Source organism: Scophthalmus maximus, chromosome 17 (assembly GCF_022379125.1).
Source record: "Scophthalmus maximus strain ysfricsl-2021 chromosome 17, ASM2237912v1, whole genome shotgun sequence".
Classification (NCBI taxonomy): Eukaryota; Metazoa; Chordata; class Actinopteri; order Pleuronectiformes; family Scophthalmidae; genus Scophthalmus; species Scophthalmus maximus.
The window spans coordinates 7,766,718-7,789,663 of NC_061531.1; the positions used below are offsets into that span (position 1 = coordinate 7,766,718).

A 22,946-nucleotide genomic window follows, 5' to 3' on the forward strand; every position below is an offset into this window, starting at 1 on the left:
CCTCTCTTGACTGAAAAATGTATGGAGGAACTAGACCAGCAACTGTAACTTTAAGGTGTCTGTGCTGTGTGTAAACTCGACGCATAGAAAGTGGAACTTTAAAACACAGGTGTCCAGTCAAGTTTCACAGAACTCATAGAGCTAAATAGACAGAGTCTATGAACCATGTGAATATTTTAACGACTTGTGTTATGTTTCAAGCGTCTGTCAAGTGTCTCGACAGCAAAAAACTCTCTATAAGGTTTCTTGGTCATAGTGCAGCAGAAGGACACGGAGCAGGATACGTCATTGTCAGTTTCCCTTTATGATTCATCAGCACAGATACAGTGCCGTTTCCACTTGTTCGGCCACTCGCCTGTCGGCATGGCTTTCCTCTTCCCATCGTTCTAAAACTAGCGAAAAATAAGTCTTTAACGTTTTATCTTAAAACAAGGGAGTGAACAGGAGGGAAGAAGAATGTGGAAGAAAACGTCTGATATTTCCATTGTGCGGCTAGCATGGTGTGTTTGTAGATTCCACAAGACTAATTGAGTTGTGGGACCTCAACAAAGGAACTTTCATCCAATTGCATTTCATATTTAAGCCTTTAATTACATTTCCTTTGTTCATTTGCTTAAAACACAGGGTGAACCGCATGAGCGGAAAAATGCAATTGCTCCACTGCTCAAGTTGAGTCGAGTTTTATTGATTATCGATGTATTCGATATATCACTCGTCAGGCACAGCAAGACTGACCACTGTCGAATGACCAAGATGTCATTCGACAGATTGTGTGTCTGAAAACAGCTACATGTGCTGTCAAGTGCCGACGATCAATGAGCCGAACTACTACCTGCTTACTCGTCAAAGGTTGCTGTAAACGATGGTGTAAACGGAAAAAATCTAATTCATTATTCTCCCCAAATACGTCAAGAAAAGAGCAATAAGAGTGACCTTACATCCACTCCCTTCCAGATGAGATCGGAAACTTAGCAGCTTTGCTGTTTCCGTCTTATAAATATTCAGGTATGTTAATACGGAGGGTTTATTGGGTTCAGGATTCTACAGGGAGATCAGCACAGATGGACAAAAAGCTGTGTGTGTGTGTGTGTATGTGTGTGTGTGTGTGTGTGTGTGTGCAAAGAGGGTAGCCACAGTTCAAGAATGTGTACTATAATATTCAGCATTTAAGTTTTAATATCTAATGCAGTTGGATGTATACTGATGAGTATTAATTTGTGTGTATGTTTTTGTGTGTGTGTGTGGGGGGGGGGGGGGTTAAGTGTGCATGGACTCATCCCATATGGCGACAGTGTGACTCTATGTAAATACAAACTCTCTAAAGTTAAATCAGAGAGGAAGGACACCAGCTGGCTTGAAGCTCATTTTATGCAACCAGAAAGACAAGGACAAGACCAAACACAAGAGAGGGAAGACATAAAACCACCAGGTTTCATTAAAAATCAAAATCAACAAAAAGGATGCACACAACACGAGCAACAACTGTCCTTGGTGGCAAATGAAGACAACCATGTGTTGTTTTATTCATTACACCTTTTATGTTGTGCCTTGAGTCACGTCATGATCCCGCCGAGGGTCAGAGTCGTAATACAGGCAGTTTATGTCACAGTGACGTTCCTATACTAGCTACTCTGCCACTGTATGAATTGTGGTGTGTGTCAACGTCGGCCTCTTTGATCCAAGAAAGTTGTTCAGGGTCATTTGACAGAACAGCCATCCCGAGGATATTAGCTGTCATATGTCGTAAATGATACCAGTGTGTTTTCTCTGCTGACCTTGCACAGTGAATTTACCCAGGGAAAATAAATGAAGCTCGCACTCAGCCACGCTGCACCGTGCTCTATTACCATGGGCTGTGTTGTATTCTTATAAGCTGCCATATTTCATGTAGTCTATCCAGTCATTATTTCAACTGAGACAGTGTATTTCGTGTCTTGCCCCACGTAGTCACTGTAGGTCACAGTGGTAGAGTTGAGATTAAGTGACCGGCCACTGTTGTGTGGGGTTTATAAAAACATTTTTCAACCTCAATCTGTAATAATTCAGAAAACGCCATCATATGACATGCTGCAATGTTCGTAGTGCCTTCTCATATCATGTAATGTTTTTCTTTAAATCACAGTATATATATTTATTGTTCACAGAAAATTGGCTTTGTTCAGTTGGTTCAGACAAGGAGGAAATTGTGTCTTTTAATACTGATCCTTCATGCGTTTGTTTTCTCTGGCAACACAATGAGCTATGAAATCAAAGTCGAGTCTGCAACCCAATCTCTATCAGTAATCTCTACGAAAAACCAGAGTTTCCGTGGTTACCAAAAGATTTGCTTGAATATACATTGATAGCTTGTTTCCTTGACAGATCATGATCAAGCAGATGGATCACAAATTCAGCATAGAATTCTGTGATTGGTCCGTTTATTGGTCTGGGACCCGACCAGAGTCCACTCAGTATGAGAGAGAGACCCTTCTCTTCTCTGGGCCACACCAGAGTCTGACTGACGACCTATACACTCATCCAGATGATCCAAACCAAACAAGCTAACGAACCCACGGTTGAATTACCTACACCTGATATTATGTTTCTATACACTAAAGCTGGATTTTAAGTACTGTATGACAACAGCAGAAATCCAACTCCGCAGATGTGTGCTTATGTATATGAAGCATGATGAGTGAATAGACACTGACAAAAGGCTACAGCGTGTGCTTTCTGCCCACACGTGCCGATGTGCATATGCTGTTATCACACTGCATGTCCACAGTGAAATGTTAGCAGCGGTATTGTGATGCAGATGTCCTCAGACACTGAAGTAGAAAACGCTGCTCTGAAGGTACATATGTGTGTGTGTGTGTGTGTGCGCGCGTCGGGTATTCCGGTAATGATCGAGCCTTTACTCAGTCTCTCCACATTGAGGCATCGGTGTAGCTTTAAATGCCCGTTGCCATGGAAACAGGCAGTCAGCATACAGGTCTGGTACACAGACAATGGTTCTCTCTTTTTTCCTCTCCTTCGTTCTCAGTCACTTGCCCTTTCCCTCTCCACCCTGCTACTCTACCCATCCTTTATCCAATTCTCTCTCTCTCTCTCTCTCTCTCTCGCCACACCCTCCCTTTCTTCCTGATTCTTGCTTTGATTTTCTTTCATTCATTCCTGTCCGTCGTCCCTCACCGAGGTTTCCCCCCTCCCTTCTCCCTCTACCCTGCTTTCATCCAGTCTGACGTTTTTACCTCTCTCTCAATTCATTCATGTCAACCTTGCCACCATCCCCTCACATCTCTCTCTTGCCTTTCATCATTCTCTCCACTTGTCACGTCATCCTCTCCGCCCCTTTTCCCTTCATCCGTCTCTGTCTACCTGCGCTTTAGCCAATGTAATTCTTTCTATCTCCATCCAGGACTTTGTCTTTCTTTGCTGTCCTCTAAGCCCCATGTGTATATCCTTGTGCATTAGATTAGCGAGCCCTAATACTCAACCAAACAAAAAAAAACACAAACACTCACGGAGCTATTTATCATAGCAGCAGTAAGAGAGCTGGTGTTAAACTATGTTCATGTGCATGGCTACTATATATATTGTGCATTTATTCTGAATGAATTAAGCCTGTAAATGTTAGGAGAAGTACAAAAGGATGTCATAGAATGGAGAGAAAGTAATAGTATATATGTACAGTATTATTATTATTATTATTATTATTATTATATGCAGTAGTATATTGTGACTGCTGCTTTTTCTGTTCTACTATTCTGCCCTTTATCTGTTGCCAAGGGGATATACATTACAGTTGAATCCATCTGGCCACTATAGCCTCTAAGATGTTGTCTACATGTGTTGGTACAGAGACCACACACACACACGCACGCACAGCACCATGGCCTCACCTTGCCGAAGCTGCCCTTTCCCAGCACCATCAGAAAGTTAAAGTCAGACAGCTTCATACGATCTTGGTTGCCATTGGAGTCGAAGCGGGACGCAGCATTGGCCGACTTGCCTTCTGCGTTCTTGCCTGGACCGATCTTAGCTCTCTAGAATGAGGAAAGAGACAACAAGGATTAAGATAAGACAAGACTGCAAACATTCAAAGAGACTACAGCCTGTGAAGTGGACTCATTGAGGGTTTATTGTTATATTTCTAAGAGGATGTAGTGATGGGGTTGTCATTTGTTGAGGGGAGTTAGGGAATTATCTTTCTTATGCACAGTTGTTCTTTTAACTTTATTTGGCACAGATAAATAAAATGTCTTATCATAGTATAATTTAATTGGTTGTTTCAGTACTAAAGCAACTTGACTTTACACTGATGTGTAAAGATTTTACACCGAAACACACATTTCACACTCATAGCCAGATGTTGGAAACAAAATGAGATAAAGTCAATAGGAAACACAGACAGACACATTATATAGTATATTAAATAAATAAATAAATCACTGAGCGCAAATAAAGAAGTTCTTATAATGGTAAAACATCTGAGGACAAAGACCATAATTCCAACACAAAATTGTACTGTTCATACAAAACACAGCTTCTTTTCAAAACTTAAAAAAACAAACATTTTAATAGCCCACAGAAAACATTTTTGTTGTAGAGCCAGAAGTAGAATTGACAAATATGATAAAATGGGAAAGTTTTGAGTCCTTTCTTCAATTTTATTTTAAGCCTAATTTGTTCTTTACAGACACTTTACTCTGCAGTTCATGCTTTCCATAACAAATATGCCTTCCCTGTGAGTCTGCCACTCAGCTCAGTCACAACTGTCACCACTTACCTTGTTTCCGTCCCTCAGCCGCTCTCTCCCACTCACCCTGCAAAATTTTGTACCATCTCTCTTTCTCTAAAATAATTCATTTCTATTTGATCTTCATGAATTTGGCCTGTGTCTCTCACATTTATTCATGTCTGTCTCTCTCAATTTATCCGCCTCTGCCTCGACCTTGTCCCGTCTCTGACATAAGAAACTTCTATTATAATCTTATTTTCCACTTTGTTAAGCCGTGCTACAATTTAAAAAAAGGATCCTAAGATATTGAACAGAGTGCCTTTGCACTCAGAAACAGATGTACGGGATGAATACATCTTATCTTATCCCATCTTATCTTAAATTGCTGATCCACACTCACTGCACTTCTTCTGTCATGTGCAGTTACTGTAATTTCTTCATTGCCTTGTCTTGATAATTGACAGTGTGAAGCATCGAACTACTCTGCTGCTCCCTGGACTGTGTTGTGCGCTGTGCATGTGTGATGCGACCCATACGGTCTTCGACTCATCTATGGATAAAAGGCTCAATCTTTCTCCAACTGTTGTGACACACACACACACACACACACACACACACACACACACACACACACACACACACACACACACACACACACACACACACACACACACACACACACACACACACACACACACACACACACACACACACACACACACACACACATCAGTGGTTGTTGGATCAGAATATCATCATGTTACCACATCCAAAAATGTCAGTATGATGTTTGAAGACCAGCTATTCTATGATATTCTATTTAATTCTATTCTGTTGTCAACCCTACACTGCATGTACACACTCACACACACAAATCATGCGCACCTCAATGGTACTTCACTCCCACGCAATATCCTCTCGTTGGTCACACCACCCACTCACTATGATGATACCTACCACACACACACACACACACACACACACACACACACACACACACACACACACACACACACACACCCCCGCATGTATGTACAATGCATCCCACCTTATAAACTCAGCATGTTGCTGTTTCTTTTCCATTTGCAAAGTAACTAGAAAATACAACTGTAAGATGCATGTAAATTTAGTATAAAATAGCCTCATGTGTGTATTAAGTAAAGTACATAATAATTAGTACTTTCAAACTGCACTTCAGTAGAGCACTTAAATAAAGACACTCAGCTACAATCCACCACTGTCTGTGTCTCAGCTGCAAATAAGAATAGCCACTTTAAGGACATTGGCTTTCTCCTCCTTAACTTCCTTGAATAACATTATGCGAGTGAATGCCAATGTGTGTGTGTGTGTGTGTGTGTGTGTGTGTATACCCATGACATGCATAATTTATTACTGTGACTATCTTGTGCATGTGTGTGAGTGTGTGTGTGTGTGTGTGTGTGTGTGTGCGTGTTTGTGTGTGTGTGTGATTCTGGATAGGATGAAATGGAAGCATGCAGGTCATGTTACCAAAGTGAAATCTCTCTATGCCTGTCTCTGTGTCTTTATTTCTTTCTGAGATTCACCCTAGAGGTTCCCAACAAGTGTGTGTGTGTGTGTGTGTGTGTGTGTGTGTGTGTGTGTGTCTGTGTGTGATAGCTGCCCCCCCCAGAGAATTTGTCTCAGTAAACGTCTGAAGACCATGACCTTGAGGAGATGGAGGGGAAGAAAAACAGATAAAGAGAGAGAAACACGGGGGGGGGGGGGGGGGCGGGCACTGAAGGTGACAGAGGACAACAGATAACTGAATGAAAGAGTGGGAAGCTAAATGAAGAGAGAGTGAGACAAGAGAGGAGAGAATGAAGGATAGAAGGCTCTAATACCTCCCCAAAGCCAACATCCAGACTCTTAAACAAACAGTGTGTTTCTGAATGTGACAATGAAAATCATCACATACTGTTGCTCTTACATGAAAACCATACATGAGTATGTGTTAAAAATATGTATGCTTTACAGTAGGAGTCCTGGTAAATAAAAAAAGCAAACAAAATTTAATAAGTTAAGAAATTTTGTAACCACTGGTAGGAGCCAGGTGAGATGTTTGCTCCTGTTTCTTGTCTTGTGCAGCTCCATATTCCATAGAGAGGAGAGTATAATATCAATCTTCTAATCTAATTATCTGCAAGAAACCGTTAAGCTTTCCTTCTGAAACCGGTCCTTAAACCACAACTGGAGCTGGGATAAAAGTGTAACTGCCCCTAAAAAGTTCCACTTAACTCTGTGATCAACACATTATAAAATGAGTCTCTGATGTTTCGTGGCTTACCGTCATCAAGACAAAAGGAGAAGAGGAAAAGAAGAATGCTGAATATTATAGTACACTCATTAACGAAACGTGTTAATGAGTGGGCGTACTGGTCAGCCATACACACGCGCACACACACACGCGCACACACACACGTCTGGACCTGCAGTGTGCCAGACCGGATGGTACTATAAGTGTGTCTGCCAACTGCTAACAGCTCTCCCAAAGAGGCTCTCACTCAGACACACAAAGATGCACTGTGCGCGTGCGCACTCACACGCACACACACGCACACACACGCACACACACGCACACACACACACACACACACACACACACACACACACACACACACACACACACACACACACACACACACACACACACACACACACACACACACACACACACACACACACACACACACACAAGCTTATCATACCAACACATTTCAAACATATGCAAGCACATATTTACATAATGCACATTGACATAAAAAAAAACCCCAACAACAACACAAAATGAACTGAAGGTACGAATGCACAAGCACCTCAAATTTCTGCCGGAGCTCCTCGTTGCCCTCCTCTCCCTCTGGAGGAACAGGAACATTGAAGTACTCGCCTTCTTCCTGGGAGAGCAACTTAAACCTGAAGAGAGAATATTTCCAGTCAAATCAATTCCCCCACAATTTCAGCATTTAACTGCTGCCATTTACCGAGGTTGCTGACAGGTAGTGCAATGAGATTTTAAGGTCTGTAGAATAATCAGCTGATAATTTAGTAATTCACCCTCCTTCATGGTGATCTAGCCAAGCCCGACAGAGATGGGCCAAAGCACAGCTGACGAGCTCATCATTTCACACGATCAACAGACTCTTATTTTCCATATTGGCCCTATTACAACTGAAACCACAACCTATATACCTCAGAGCAAAACTTCTCCTTTTTCAGGTTTTATCTTCTCAGTTTGTGGCTAAATCGTCATCACTGTATGAATCTCATCTCTGCACATGTGGACAGTGCTGTCAACAAAATTTTAAATTGTTTAGGCCGTTTGCAATCTGTCAGCTTCAGGTGGAATTCAACAACAGGAATCAGTGAGACGTCACAAATGAGGACGCTTGAGGACTCCAATTCTTCCTTGGAGAGTCTTCCTGGATTTGCAGAGTAACAAGTCTGAATACATCAGCTCAAATACTACTTACTGCTACTTACTGCCCAGCCAGTAAGTAGAAACGTGATCCGTTGTTAATGCAAAAATATTGATTATAGCCACTTTGCAGATGACTGTTTCTGGTGGGTCAGAAGCCTTTGCACGCAGGGAACATCTGGACACAAACAAACTGTCAAACAGGTTGCAGTTCTTCTTCTTTAAGGCAGTTAATGTTTTTCAGCTAACAATCTGCTGCTGACTCTTGAGATGAATGAACATGATACAATAAACACTTAACTTTATTGTGAAGCTAAACAGCAAAGCAATTCATAGATAGGAATAAATTCTTTAGCACATGATTGCAAATACCTCCCACAGCGGGCCAGGTCCTACAGAAACGTACAGAATTTGAGCCATAAAACTGTTGTGTACACGTCACCCTCAGAGTTCCTCCCCGCGGCTCCTGCTGCCGGCGGGTGTGAGGTTTTGGAGATTCACATATGTAGATGGCTTCTCTGATAGGTTCGCTCTGCTCTGAATATTAGGGTTTTTTAATGGCATCTCTCCACCTCCACCATTCCACCTCAAACACCAGCGCCTCATTAAAATCCCTGACAGGGCAATGTCAGCAAATAGAGAGGAAGATAGAGAGATATAGAGACTGAGTTAGTGAGAGAGAGAGAGAGAGAGAGATGGGGGAGGGGGGTAGTGGAGAGATAAAGAAGCAGAGATAAAGAGATGGGGTGGAGATTCTTTGGCACCGAGTATCACCAGAATAAAAAGAGGAGGGAGCTCTAACTAAAGTATTTCTCCAACAGTGCGGTAATGAACAAGGTCACCTTCGCTCTCCCTCCTCCTCTACCTGTGCTGTTCCGCTGCCTTACTGTCTGTCCATCTCCTCCTCCACTCATCCCTCCATCCTCTCTTTCATCTCACCATCCATCCACTCCTTGTTTCTGGAGCTCCGAGATGCCGAAGGACAGCGATCCCATGAAGTCGTTGCGACTGGTCAGGTCCCAGTCCCATATCTCCACTGACAGACGGCGGTCCTTATCATACTCCTTCAGGTGGCTGAAAGACACAAAGACAATAAATAAACTGGATGACAGCCGTAAGCCGTTTTAAAAGATATTTTTGACATTTTCATATTAAAAGCTTTTGAACTTTAAAGCCCCAGGAGAGCAGTCTTTGATTTATTGACTGCATATGTTATATGCCAGAACAATTTGTAGCCTCTGAAAAAACATTCCTCTTCACCTTCTTTCTCAAAAACAAGAAATATAGTAGTAGCTGTCCTTCATTCACACCAAACGTTTAGAGCAGTTTATTATCTTCAATGTATTGGATAGGTGCAAAAAAAATGCCTTTCAAACTGAGCATCTGCACAGATTCTCTAAAAATGCAAATCTCTTTCCTCTTTCATGCAAACTGCGATGTGGCTTATTAAGAAAATAATTGGAGCCAACTGCAAGAGCCAGCCCCAAAAGCAAGGTTTCATGAATATAAGGAGCCAGATGTTTTAATCTGAGCGCCAGCGGTTACACATGGTTGGAAAGATGAGCAGAATGCGATGCTCTCAAAACACTGCACTGAGTTAGTGATTGGGATGGAAGAGACCACAGGGGGAAAAAATGGGGAGAAGAGGGAGAAGAGAGGAAAAGGAAAAGAGCAACATAAATATAAATGAAATAAGAAACCACTAAACATGGTGTAATAGAGCCTTACAATTTGAAGGTCTCATTCCAGGTGGGGTTGAGGCAGCACTTTATGGTCTTGGTCTTCTGTTTACTCTCACTGCGGGGGTCCGGAATCAGTTTGAGCTTCACGTAGGGGTCTGAGAGACCGTTGGGGTCCATGGGAACCAGATTCCTTGCCTCTTGGACTGGAGGGAGTAGGAGAAAAAAAATCAGGAACAACTTCTTTTGGACATTCGAACTCTAAGGTTTTCATTTCAAGCCGTGTATGTGCCATCTGAATTTGAAAAGTGATTCCTGGCAGTAAATGATTTAAAAACTAAACTCTCCCCTGAAACCAGCCAGGCTCACAAACACAAACACATCAGAAAACCCTTTACACTACGTATCACAGTCACACACTCAGTCATAAAGCCCTTTCTACGTGTAACGCTTCTCTATCACTCACGCATGCTGCTCTCACACTATCACACAACCTTCAGGGGCAATTCAGAGTCTAATATCTTGCCGAAGGACACTTTGACATGTGGACTGTAGGAGCCAAGAATCGAACCACCAGAATTCCAATTATATGGACAACCCACTCTACCTCCTGAGCCACAGCTGCCCAGAAGGGGGTTAAAGCCTTGGGGTTGCCAGATTTGTCTGTAATGACCATGTGGACAGATGAAGGTAGTCACCTCCAACACTAATCTGTATTTTGTGGCTGTCTGTTATTGGGCTGTAATTGTATTCCAGACTGTAAAATTCCCTGCGATTGAGTTTCCAGAGTATATTAATATATGTGAGTGTGTGTGTGTGCGTGCGTTTTTTTCAGTGTGTGTGTGTGTGTGTGCGCGCACAGTTATTGTTGCTGGTCAAGTTGTGAGGTCACATCCAATAACCAGAAGCAGTGCTAGTGCTTCTGTGCTGCACGCACGCACGCACACACACACACTTTCCTATCCCCGATGCACAAACAAACGCAGTACACAGTACTTAAATGTTTTTAATGTACTCCTTTTGTGGAAATGAAATTTCGATTGTGTTCTGTGTCGGGTCACATCATGTGAAGATAGGAGGTGAAACATTTTAGTTGTAAATCTTTCCATTTCTGGTTCAATTTCTGACCCTGCCTCATTAGCACAACAGAGGCATGAGCGGGTGCGATCGAAATAAAGGTAATTATGTTCACTGACAGCAAATATGCTGCAGTATACCACAATTAGTTGTATCTTCTGAGGAAGTCTGACTGGCAAAGTGTAAAAAAAGGATTTTAGTTTTGTAGGTGGACTTTTATGTCATTGATAAAAAAGGACCGCTAGAAAAAGAAGAGAGGGGAGGAGACGTTCTACACAAAAAATATGGGTCGCCACTATTACGAGACAAATTATGCAGATGAAAAATGTCAGTTAAAGTGTGAAATGATACTGCAGCTCGTCCGTCCTATATTGTTACCACTTTGCAACTGAGAGTTTTCAAGACGTCTCTGGCCACAATGGTTTTTTTTTTACAGTTAACAATTGAGATACAAAGCTCTTACTGCAGTGTGGAACACGCAACCCCCTTTTAAACCAGGGCTGAAATGAGCTCGCAGTGTGAGAACACCTCAACATGTCAGAGAAAAGAGGTTTCCATGCTGTTGAAACACTATGCTACGCTGGGCTTCAAGAGCTTAACCACAGCATAGAGACCTAATGGCTGACATTAAGCCGTCAGCGGAGCAAGTCAATAAATATTAGATGATGCCTGTTAAAGTGACCATCAAATCCTGGTTTAGGGGAGCTATAAAGAGGGCAGCATGTTAAATGGTCTCAGAGGACAATTACAGTAAATTCAGAAGGGCGTGTGTTTGTGTTTGTGTGTAAGTGAGCGAAGGCATCTGCATGTACAGGTGTGTTACGCGCATGTGAATGCATGTGTTGAATTTCCGCTTGCGTACATGCATGTGTGGGTTGGTGTACAGATGTGCATGTGTGTATGAGCGAGGGAGAGATAATGCGTGTATTTGAGTCTAGAGGGAGGGCGAATGGAGATAAGAGTGCAGTAACAGCAGAATACTGTATGTGCACAGCGGCGTGGGTGTTGGCAGTGCAGCTTCTCCCATGTGAAGCAGCCTCATTGGAGTCAGTCAAGTCGGATTCTTATGTTCTGTCCAACCACAGCACCACTTTCCTTTATGTGTGCTGCAAAACAAGTTTAGTCTTTTGTCAGATAATTCCCCTCGGGGTATGACACTCATGGTGAGCCCTTATGTCTGCTTATCAATGTCTGCTCTGAACCCCAAATCGTAGATTTGATGGGTAAAAAAGAACGAAATATGATGTCATGATGTTTTAGCAAACCTATTTTTACATGAATTGACAACTGGTGCCGACGCTACTGACCTTCATTAAGGTGCACAGATCATCAGGACTGTCACATCAGGGACTGGAATGAGACTTGTATTTGTGCATGATAAACATGGATAAATAGAATATATTACGAAAAGTCTCTCTAATGAAAAAGATAATTATATTGAGTTCATTTAGAGTTTAGTCCAGCACCATGTTGGCGTACAATTGGAGGTGCTTTATTGTCTATTTTACTCTAACCATCATTTACAAAATGAAGATCATGCTGTATTGGAGAAGTCTTGACACTAGCATTGAGACCAAATGTCTACTGCCGTTATAAATCAAGTGAGAAGTAGAGTCATTTTCTCACAGATTTCTTTTTGCAACCACAACCTTTGATTCGCCCTCTGCTGGTCTTTTCAGAGAATACAGACTTTAGGCACTTAGACATTGCATTCATTTTCCGGACCCGGTGACTACGTCCATTTTGATATTCAGTCTATGGTTCAGACCAAAGAAAATGAACTGTGGATTGATGTTGATCACAGCCCGAGCCGAGTCTTATCCAAGACCATTGAAGAGATCATCAGCATTCGCTTCACGCTCTCACTTGAAATGACAAGTCCAACATCTGCTGTTTGTTCTTTCAGCATGACCCGAGGCCACTTCTGATTTCTGTTCAGCAGTCTTCCAGTGATTCTAGCGAGGGCTCCTCCTGCCACGTTATGGATATTTGGAGTAAAAAAAGTTTGTAAAAGGCATGTTTCAAGGCCACTATTCCACATCCCACTGCCATCTTGCTGTTGGAGTGTCCTTGAGAGAGATGCTGATCCTACGTCTCGCATGGTGCTGGTGTGCCACTGACCCGGAGGTTTGATCACCTCACAGAGAAAGGGGGGTGGGTGTGGGGAGGGGATCCTAAAGGTGATCAATGTAAATGTCACTTTACACCCATGTCAACTGCTTTGATTAAATCCACAACTTCCGTCGGAAGCACAAAAGCATCTTTCAGCGTAGCAGCCATTTCCTTCAGCTCCTGCTATGATAAGCTGTGGAATAATTCCTTGTGGTTCTACAATTTGTTGTGGTGCATTTTTCCCCCCAACCCCGCTGCAATGAGAGGAGGTAGGCTGCTGACGGTTGCACACTGCCCCCTGTCGACTGAGAGTAGTACTGCACTACCTGGTCCTGGATTCTTACTGGACTGTAATACATAAGGAAAATAAGAGGATTTTGTCACAAGTGTTTGAAGACATCAGCGTAACACAACACAAATATTTAAAAACTAAGTGTTAAAAAACTATTCTTGCCGGACGTGATGACAATGTCAATGCATACTAAGACTAAAAGGCAGAAAGGACTAAACTGAAAAAAAGGAGACCGACAACAACTCCTACAATTTAGCTTTATCCTAACGTATTCTATTGTGTAGCCTTTACTGCTGTCCTAGCTGTCTGCCCTCTTATCTTAAAACAAGATAAAAGAAATATAAAAAAAATAGGTTTAAAAGGAAAAAACATCAGTAGAAGAAAAAGTACAACATTTTGAAGAATGCTTGTTTAAAAAGAAAGGTTTTCAGGCCCTTCTTAAAAGAGAGAGTGCTTTGTGGAGCCCTCAGGTGGTCTGGAAGGGAATTCCACAGATGAGGAGCGGCTGAGCAGAAGGCTCGATCATATTTTCGTATCCTCATCAGGATCCTAGCGGCGCTGTTTTGGACGTATTGAAGCTTTTGAATGCTCTTGCCAGGAGTCCCGATGAGGAGAGTGTTGCAGTAGTCAAGCCTTGAGGAGACGAAGGCGTGGACAAGGTTTTTGGCTTCTGACAGACAGAGTGTGGGACGGAGTTTGGCAATGTTCCTGAGGTGATAGAAGGAGGTCTTGCACATACGTTTAATGTGGGTGTCAAATGTAAGACGAGGGTCAAATCTTACACCCAGGTTGGTGACTGTTGATGACAGGGGTATATTTTGACCAGAGAAGGTGATTTGGGTTATGGGAGATGACTGGACCTGGTGTGGTGTGCCAACTAAAATAGCTTCTGATTTGGAACTATTAAGCTGCAGGAAGTTTTCTGTCATCCACGTGTTTATATCCTCAAGGCAGGAGCTCAGTGATGATGACCATGACAGTGAGGCTGCAGATGAGATAGGGTCGGCTTTTATGTAGAGCTGTGTGTCATCAGCGTCATCATGATATTCCATGCTGGCTGATGATGAGGCCAAGGGGAAGAGTGTAGAGGGTGAACGGAGTGGGGCCGAGAACCGACCCTTGGGGGACTCAACAAGTGACAGACATGGGCTTATACAGCGTAATGCATATGATGTGTGTGTATATATATGTATGTATATATATATATATATATATATATATATATATATATATATATATATATATATATATATATATATATATATATATATATATATACACATACATACATATATATATAGTCATCAAGTAAGTGTGGTATACTGCAGCTTTGTTCCAATGTAGAAGAGGTTGGAAATAATTTCCTTTTTTAAATTATTCATACGACACTGGGAAACATCAGCCATCCACATGGAGATGTAGTCAGACAAGGGATATTAGAACATTAGATAACAAGCCTTTGAAGTGTGTGCTGAATTATGAGGTTTATTCTACAAGTCATAAGTGTTGATGTGAATTCTGTTGATCTGAGCACCAGAGCACAGACAGGACATTTCCCACATGACCAAGGATAACAATGACGTCTATTTATTCTGCAAAACATTGTTACTTTTCATATTTCATAGTAGCTGTAACTGATTTGACAGGCACCAGGAATATATTTAAGTTAATGTAAATATCTGCTGCCACCTAGAGGTGACACAAGGCACTAAATTAAAACATTAGTTTCTGTTTGTCAACGATTTTATCAGTATAGATTCATTTAACTGGAATTAAACATACTATTAATTTTGTCATATAGTGATGCAAAAGAAAATGTCATATTCGTTACTTTTCCTAACCTAACTACAAGCACTTGTATGGAAAGTCCAATTTAAGGACATATAGGTACATTTTGTAAACAATGTGAAGATGCAGCAGTTACAGAAGAAAATGTATTCTGATGATTAAAGTTTTGGAGAACAGCGTGAACATATACATGTATAAATTATTAAATTTTAAGTTATTTCCAGTGGATTTTCCCAGACATGTCTCTCTCTGAGCAACACCCTGCTTCACATTCATACAGCTACACCATTCAATCCTATGGGACCTTAGAAGCTGCTAGAATTTAGCTTATATGAAAAACATTGTGGTGAATTTTTTTTTTCCAATATATTCACTAGCAATCACAGTGTACATTCATTATCTTCAAACCCGAACAGTTTCATTTAGTGGAAATGCCTTCAACATCACCTCTGTTGCGTCACTACATAACCTCTGTAGATCTACCAGCAGAGGGAGACAGAGGACTGGTATTCTACAGTATCGTCTGGACAAGTGTGTGTGTGTGTGTGTGTGTGTGTGTTTTACTTACTGGTAACAGTGAGTACATTAGTCTTGACCTCAGCGGTGATCTGGATGCGACCTCTCCTCTCGGTGTGGTCTGTCCCACACAGACTCGGCACCATGGGCACACACCGCTTATGGATGTTCATCATGCAATCTGGAAAACACGCACGCACGCACGCCGGTAAAGATGGTGCACTGTTATATTACATATTTGAAAAAAAGGTCAATATTTGAATATTATGTATAACCATAATGTACCGTTGTAATCATAAGGTTTAAATAGTTTTGAGTCAATAGAAACCAACGCTTTTTAAGGCTGGCATACTAATATTGACAGAAGATCTTACCTTACTCGTATACGGATGTGGTCAGTATTGGTGCAAGTATCCAGTATATTATGTGCGACAAGTGATGTAAGGATGGCTGTGAATACTGATATAAGGGTAAGTATATTTGTGCTTAAAGTAAGACTAATGGAAACATACGGTCACATCTCATGCCCTGATGTATGAGGCCGTAGAGCAGAGAGCCACAGTGGTCACAAAAGGTCGGGCTGGAGTAGGTGTGGATCTTAAACTTGTGCTTTGCCCTCGGGTCCTGGAGAGAGAGAGAGAGAGAGAGAGAGAGAGAGAGAGAGGGGGGGGGTGATCAAACAGTAAATTGTAGATCAGAGAGTAGATTACATCCACAAAATCCATTTCAGTGTATTAAAAAAGACATAAATGTCAGTTTCCCTCTCATTCATCTCTATCACTTTCTAACCAATCTAATATATTCTGTAGGACAATGTAGCACTTAGATATTCAGCCTTCCTACTGTAAGCCTTGATTTATGTGTATACTACTGAACCACGTGTGGTATGCTGTGCGTATGGGTGAGTGGCTGTACACGGCCATCTGCACTGTGATCTGATAAAGACAGGTTTCTTTGTTCACATCAATTTAAAATGGCCGAAGGGGCAGGTACACGCATTACCTGTGGGCAGAGATACAAAAGCAAGGCGGGAGTTCTCATCAATCTGCCACACTGACACTGACACTGACGGACGCACGCACGCACGCACCACTGCCCACAGGTTATGTGTACATGTGTGTGTGCATTTGTGCGTGTGACATCTGCAACCACGGCTCAGTGGACATACACACCTGCATCTAAGCACTGTGGTTTTTGTGGTTGACTCACATGCACATCCACATTAACTCGAGACATGTAAGACTAGGAGACTGCTCCTTGCAACATGAACCCAGCGGCAGTGAGAACATCCAGTTAACCACAGTTATTAAACATGCAGGTAATTACCAGAGTATGAATTTCACATTTCATTTCATATAAACTTGTGTAAACTTGACACGAGTGTGTGTTCATGTTGTTCAGACTCATGAGTCGGAACAGGGAGCCAATTGATTTCTCGCTCTCCTCCACACCCGTCCTGAATAAAATGTAATCCAGGTCGTCTCTGGCTGAACTACACCCAGCTTCCTCAACGAGTCTTCAGAAGTGAGTGTGTAGGCTTGTTATGTCTGAAAGATTGTGTGAGGGTGCCTGCAAGTTGCTTGTGCGTAGACATGTGGGCTTCTTTGCACAACTATGTATGTGTTTGCATTTCTGTATGTGCATCTGCGTGTGTTTGTTTGTTTCTCTGCTGGTTCTCGTCTTTCACCGCCTACTGCTTGTTTTTTGTTCCTCTGAACAACAAGGGCTGAAGCTCCAGCGATGAGCAGCAGCAGACAAGGAGCGATATGACAGCTCAGTGGAAACTCTGATAATTAAATATGTTCGCCTCAAAAACTCGAGGAATCGATCAGAAACAAAAATAAACAGGGAAAAAAGAAGAAAGAAAATAGTGAATGGTGACAAAATACATGACTCTTTTTTGAGCCTCCTCCTCTTTCTTGAAATCTGCGTTGTTTCGATTGTTCTCTCTGTCAATGTGCATTGCCTCACTCTCGGTTTTTCCTTTTGTTGTGGCTCAACACACTGCTGTCCATTATTTTCCCTGGCAGCATCATCAGTCAAATCCCCACACACAAAGACACACGCCTCCCGTCATGTCGTTGATGATGCTGTGTGACAGGCACGCTCCACTCTTCTGCCACTCTTCGTGAAACTGCCGGGTCTCAAATCACCATGACAGTCGAAGTCTGAGTTATTTCTATTTCGCTTCTTATTGTAACATGATTGTTATGAGAGTTAGTTCTGTCATCATGTTTAATATCTTACATCATGTCTATATATTTTGTTTTAAATGAGCCAAACATCCAAACACCACAAGTGTGAATACAGAAAAATATTTCCAGGCTATAATAATGCAGCGAGAAAGTAAAGTAGCCAGACACATGTATTTGTCCTGTTTCCCCAGGACTACCAAGGCTACGCCTACACTATGTTATAGTTTTAAAACTCATCACTGTTCCTGTCAGCCGTCCACACTACTCCGGAGTTATCGAGCTCCTCAAATGGAGACGTTTGGAAACGTTGCTCGCCCCATTCTAGTTTGAGAACTCCGAGTGCCAATGTAGCATGAAATGGTCAAAAACAGAGATATTTGGAAGCGATGACGCAGTCACCTGCTTTCTCTTCCTGATTGGTTCTTGTCAGTCGGGACTTGACTACCAGGGGTGAATGTAAATACTCACTGTCAGTAACATTTCCCACCTCGTCGTCGGTCCAACAAAATGGTCATGTGATGTGTGTATTCAGATGCGATAGTCTGGACGGGAGTGATTACTGATACAGAGCTAAAACGCCAGAGATCAGTTTAGTTTTAAAACGCCATTAGCATGGATGTAGCTTTGAAACACGTCTGGCAGGTCACCTCTTTCACCGACTTTTGCAACCACAGACTTAAATGTTTCATTTTACAGTTAGTTTATTTTAATGCTATGTGGAAAAATACAAGCCGCAAGCTCGACACAAGCAGCTCGGCAGACTAAATAACGGATTACCAAAAGTCACAGTCACATTGCTCATATTAGAGTTAATCAAATTCATTTTTTTGTTTTCCATTTTTCCACCTACACTGATTCAATAACAGACCGCACACAAAGTGGAATGTAATGTAACAGACGACAGCAGCTCCTTTTTCTGTCCTCATCAATAAAACAAATGCAGAGCCATTGTTTGTACCCCCTCCGGCTCACAAGTCTTCCTCTGGGAGTGTTTAAGTGTTTGTGTGTGAGAAGACCATTCACAGGATTTCTTGTTGAATGAAGGAGCTACGCAAAGCAATCATTTCTGGGAAAAGGAGAGAAGTAATAGCAACACAGTAGCAGAGAAGAATGAACTTGTGACAAAACAGTACCAAGGCTTCACACCCTGAGTGGATCCTCTCCATCTTCCCTCCCTCCGTCCATATGCTAATCGCAATTTCCCTTCGTCAGCCAAAGTCAGTGTTTTTTTTGGGGGGGTTTTTTACCATCTGGTCTCACATACTCTTAAATACATCATCATATCAGGATATATGACTTTTGATCGTATTTATTTCTCTGTTAAATCCCATTTTTAGTTGTTTCAGCATGCAACAGGACCGGATCTTCACATGAGGCAAAAGCAACGGAGGCAGACCCACAGCCCGGCCGTTACACCTCTGTTCATGACTGAATCAGCTGCAAGTCCTCAATTTGTTAGCGGCAAACAAGGTTTGCATCTGCATTTTCTGATGACATCATGTAGAGTGTCAAGTGGGAAGAAACGACAACTGTCAACGATTAGACCTCACTTGTTTAAAGGAATCGGCTAATTCCTTCTGCAGTTTCATAGGAAATAAAGCAAGGTCAATTTTAAACATGTTAGAGTCAGTGTTTTAGAGCTCAAAAGTTCAGAACCAAGTGATGCTCACAAACCCTGTGGTATAAAAGTACTTTCTACAATCCCATTACCAAGTTTGAAATGGGTCGTGGTGAGGCGTCACACCCTTGCATCGGATGCAAACCGAGATCAGATCTGAAATGAAAGTGGTTTCACAATGTTTCTCTAAAAATTAGCATTGATATGGATTAATATGTCAATGTATGTAGCAGTGGCTCAGTGGTTTACATTGTCACTGGGTTTGAAACTGACTGGGTTGCCTGGGCTACAACTTGTACCTTCTCCCATCCCTCTACTGAACTCTACTGAACTTTTGTCGACACCCACCAGTTTCTTTCAGGGACACATACATTGGTTTATAAGCAGCTCTAAGCTGATGAACTAAAAAGCTCAAATGAATAACCCAATATAAATATTGACTGATATTACTCACATCCATTTCTTCATTTTCAATAAGAGTATAAGGGAGCAAGTACCATAAAAACACATTTTCAACAATTAAAAAGTTGTACAAATCTGATTGTGTTTGAGGAAACTCTGCTCTTACTGAAGGTGCTTGATACGTTTTCATGATTAGATCAGATTCCTATTAAAAATCATTCACTCCCAGTCTGTAACTAAATTAAATTTTCTTCTACTGACTTCCTGGGGAAAACCGATCAAATCCCTCGAAATTGCCGTTCCACGATATATAAATGAATCCTTAACTGAAGGATCAATCTCGATATCTTCCTCTTTTCTTTTTTTTAAAATATTATTTGCTGCACTAGTTTGGAGCAGTGCTATCTTTGTATCCTTGTACATATGCACAAAGACACACACGAGATTCTATAGCATTAGTGGGCCTGAAATGTAGGTTTCATTAGAGGATCTCATCCCTCGACCTCTCCCACGGGGAACCCGTTCTATTAACCCAGATCTATAATTGACTTCTTCTTTTAAACATACACAGCTGAGAGCTGACAGGGGCAGGAGCAGAGAGGGAGGGACTGGAAGGAGGTGGGATGGGAGTGGTGGGCTGATTTATAGAGACAGCAAGACAATATTACTGATTGTACAGAACTACATTTCTTTCAGCGCACGCCTCCGTCCTCGTCACTTATCTGTTGTCCTTCAAAAACAACTCCTGATTTGTCGTGACCTGATGTTTGTGACCAAAAGGCAAATCACTGACATTAATTCATCCATGTTCTTTTATTTTCACATTGATGAATCACATGCAAGCATTACTTTTGAATTTGCCTCTTATTGTCTCAGTTAACTGCTTAATTATTGGGCCTAAAAAAGGCCATTAAATAACAAAAATCACCATTTACAAATGACCAGAGGCCAACAGCGCTCTGTTTACTATCATTTATGGCAAATTTAAAAAAGCAGAAAATGTTAAGGCAGCAAATGTTGCCAACCATGCAAAAAAAATTATGAATTCATGTTGATCATTCTAGCTTTACCCTGACACTATCGGCTCCAAGAATCTTTTGACTCTGTAAATATTTGGCCACATTGGCAGGATCTTACTCCTCAATTTGGAAAATGGTGACAAAAATGATAACTGAAAATGAGGATATTCTTCTTGAAGACACGGATAAATATATAAAAAGGGAAGATTTGAGAAAAAGCACACCACAGTCATGAGATTGTTGCCACATCCGTCCCCGACACCTGAGTATGTTGCATGATCAAGCTGCAGTTAACTGACCTCACAGCTGATAACTGTGATTTACTGCTGAGAATGGACTGCTCTCATTTTATCACGTTCAAAAAGCGGGTGGGTGAAAATGGTGTTCCATAATGTTCCATGACAAAGTCTGAGCACCTTAATTATCAAATTATCAAATTTCCTTTTGATTTGATGATCTACTGTTGAAATGAGGCAAATATGTAAATATATGCCCCTGAGTTCTGCAGAGAATTGATCAAATCCCTCATTTTATTTCCGTCTCCAATATGTATCCATTACATAATTACAGTAGATGCTGTTCGAGGAATAGCACGACTTTGAGAACCCTGGTGTTCAAATTGTGTGCGTTGTGAGCCTCCTCCCCTCCTTCCTTCCTTGTATAATCGTAAGATACCTGTCTTCCTTTCTCCTATATTTAAACGTGACGCTCGTTTGGAGCAGAGCTACCCTACATTCCTACTGTGAAGGAACCAAGGGCGTAAGGCCGCGAACTCATTAAGGAAATAACATGGTGGGGGTGGTTAGGCCCCGTAATTAAGAGCAGCGCCCCCCTGGGTGGAGTGGCATTTAAATGGAGGATGTACGGAATGGAGTTGGATATGGAGGGAGGGATAGTGGAGAGAGAGAGACAGTGGATAGAGAGATTCAGGGAGGCGAGAGGCAAATGCATGCCAAATATAGAAATGTAGTGCCACAGAAAAAGTGGGGGATTCAGAGGAAACAGAGGAAGACTGCAGACACTTGCCGTTACACGGAATCTGCCACAGGAAGACAAACAGTAGGGTTTCATCGGAAGGCGGCTCACTAAGTGTATTAGTCAGACTGAAAGGGCACTCCAGAGGGAGGCAATGACGTGGCAAAGGAACTATAAGACCCCTGAGTTTTTGAGAGGATGAAGGTGGCATCCCGAGGGTGCTCTTAAAGGACAGACCAGAGACTACGGTTGTACTTTAAGAATATAAATGAGAGAATAGACACTATTCTTCGTAGCTCCTTGAGAGGGTAGAGAAGATTATTATAATTAACCCACCACTAAAAGGCACTTTCTGTCGTAGGGGCAGATGAGAAGATGAAGAGAGCAGTCAGAATAAAGTGTGAATAAAATTAGATCAGTACTCATGAGCTGGAAATGAAAAATATTTTTTTCATTAATCATTCTCACTGTCCCACACAGCGTGAGATTTAAAACAGTTAATTTTAGTTATACTCACATCTGACGCAGGTCCTTTATCAGCGCCTGGACAGGAGAACGTGACAAACTCATGGCAACGTTTGTGAACCACGAAACAACACACTGTGGAGAGAGAGAGAGAAACAATATAATGACGTGTACAAAATATACAGTGTCGTGCAATAATCAAATAAAAACTCGGAAAGGATCTCTAATCCTCTATTTACCTTTGACCAGCAGTGACAACACATATTCAAGGTATTTCAAGCATTTTTTTTTTCAATTTTTATTTTTAACATGAACAGGCCTAATAGTAGTTCGACTCATACCATCACGATGAATGATGTACGAGTGCTACACAGCCATGTGTGGGCCAGAGCCAGCTCACGTTTGGCCTTCCAGTGCCATGAAACAACACACGGACATTCCTCCACAGTAAGTCAGATTACTTCCAATATTTGTATAAGACATACTTATTAAAGTGTATGCAAAAAAAAATGAGAAGTATTTTTTAATGTTAACAAAGGGGAACAAAAGTGTATTCATCTGGATGGAGTCCAGCAGCACTGCCTCTGATGTGAATGAAAAATAATTAGAGAACCTCATCATGGTCATGGGTGACTATTGTGAAGACAGAACGTGT

General features: G+C 41.7%; 1 protein-coding gene across 2 annotated transcripts in view; it reads right to left on the reverse strand.

Annotated features, from left to right (window-relative positions):
- Positions 1-22,946, reverse strand: part of LOC118288691 (protein kinase C beta type) — a 72,165-nt gene that overhangs the window by 29,518 nt on the left and 19,701 nt on the right. For both annotated transcript variants that reach the window (XM_035615055.2, XM_035615054.2), the window contains exons 3-9: positions 22,344-22,426; positions 16,130-16,241; positions 15,670-15,798; positions 9,882-10,038; positions 9,093-9,227; positions 7,555-7,651; positions 3,882-4,025 (exon numbers count right to left, since the gene is read on the reverse strand). In XM_035615055.2, coding sequence (XP_035470948.1) covers positions 3,882-4,025; positions 7,555-7,651; positions 9,093-9,227; positions 9,882-10,038; positions 15,670-15,798; positions 16,130-16,241; positions 22,344-22,426 — 857 coding nt within the window. The remainder of the gene's footprint in view (positions 1-3,881; positions 4,026-7,554; positions 7,652-9,092; positions 9,228-9,881; positions 10,039-15,669; positions 15,799-16,129; positions 16,242-22,343; positions 22,427-22,946) is intronic.